General features: G+C 35.7%; 1 protein-coding gene across 1 annotated transcript in view; it reads left to right on the top strand.

Moving 5' to 3' along the window:
• LOC106872354 (myosin heavy chain, striated muscle) overlaps window positions 1-1,595 on the top strand; it is a 99,292-nt gene that overhangs the window by 75,170 nt on the left and 22,527 nt on the right. The window contains 1 exon segment of the mRNA XM_014919319.2: window positions 83-249. Coding sequence (XP_014774805.1) covers window positions 83-249 — 167 coding nt within the window.

The following is a 1,595-nucleotide window of genomic DNA, read 5'->3' on the forward strand; positions in this document are numbered from 1 at the left end:
CTCTCTCAATGATCAAACTTACACTTTCACATTCACTCACTCACATACATACTCTTAACTCACCTTTGTTACCACTTTGCAGATGGAACTCAACAAGAAACGCGAACAAGAGCTCCTGCGCTTGCGTCGTGATCTTGAAGAAAGCTCCATGCAACATGAAGCCCAAATCGCCACACTCCGCAAGAAGAACACTGAGGCAACGAATGAACTTTCTGATCAAATCGACCAACTCCAGAAGGTTAAGAGCCGGTGAGTGTCTGTCATTGTTGCTTTTCTGAATTTATTCTTTTAGGTTTTATCTTTTGTCTCTCATCAACTGTATATCAACTGTTCCTTGTTGTGTGTCTTCACTACTATTGGTTTTGACGTGTTTCCCTCATATACTTATGACTTCTAAGATAATTTTATGAAAAGAATGGACTCACATGATAGATACAATTCATATATACATATATATATATGTTTATATCAATGAATAGAACTACCCACACATAGTTACAGTGTAAGTGACCAATTAATCCACAAAGCACATTTAACCTTAACATTATCCCTCAACAGAATTTGTAGGATGTGGTGTGTGACAAGGATGAATCTTGACTCAAAGATACAGCCCATCTAGCTTAGTAAAACTGTATCAAAGACATACAAGAGCAATCCGGGGATTCTGTTCTTGCTCTCAAGAGAAAATGCTAAACCCATTGCTGTCTTATACCTCTCTTTGGCACTGGGTGCCTTTAGCAATGTTCATGCCACAGCAAGCATTCAAATTCTTAGGTAATAGTAGACTTAATCAATTAATCATATTGGCTTCAAAAGTTGGCACAATGCCAGCAATTTCAGGGAAGGGGCTAAGTTCATAACATCGACCCCAATACTTAACTGGTACTTATTTTATCAACTCCAAAAGAATGAAAGGCAAAGCTGACTTCAGCAGAATTTCAACTCAGACTGCAAACACAGACAAAATGTCATGAAGCATTTAGCCTTGCATGGTAATGATCCTGCTAGCTCACTGCTTTTAATCAAATCAATTGAGCCTATTAACACAACCACAAGACACCTTAGTTATTTAATCTGATGGTAATTCAATATCAAGATACTCTTCTCCTTACTTTAGCAAGCCATGACTTGTGGGGGCTGTCTTCTCATTCTGCCCCCACTTGTCCTTCAAGGCCCTGAAATAAAAAGAAAAAAGAATTTATAATAGGGAACAGACATATTCCTCTTATGACTGAGATATCATGAGGGGCTAGCACTGAATTTGAACCCACTCAGCCCATTTAATGAGGGGAGGTGGTCATATTACAACAAGATTAGGGCTTTGTCCTCAGTAAGACCAAAGCCAGAAACTTGTTTGTTTGGGTTTTATATATTTTTTTTGGTCACTTGTGTTTTTGTTTTGTTTTCACTGTCTCCATACTGTTTCATTCCTTTTCACCTTTTCCACACATTGTCCTCTATATGTGTGTGTGTGTATATATATATATATATATATGTATATATGTATGTATATATGTATATATATATATATATATATGTATATAATATATATATATAATATATATGTATATAATATATATATATAATATATATGT

This window comes from Octopus bimaculoides, chromosome 29 (genome assembly GCF_001194135.2).
Source record: "Octopus bimaculoides isolate UCB-OBI-ISO-001 chromosome 29, ASM119413v2, whole genome shotgun sequence".
In the NCBI taxonomy this organism is placed as follows: domain Eukaryota; kingdom Metazoa; phylum Mollusca; class Cephalopoda; order Octopoda; family Octopodidae; genus Octopus; species Octopus bimaculoides.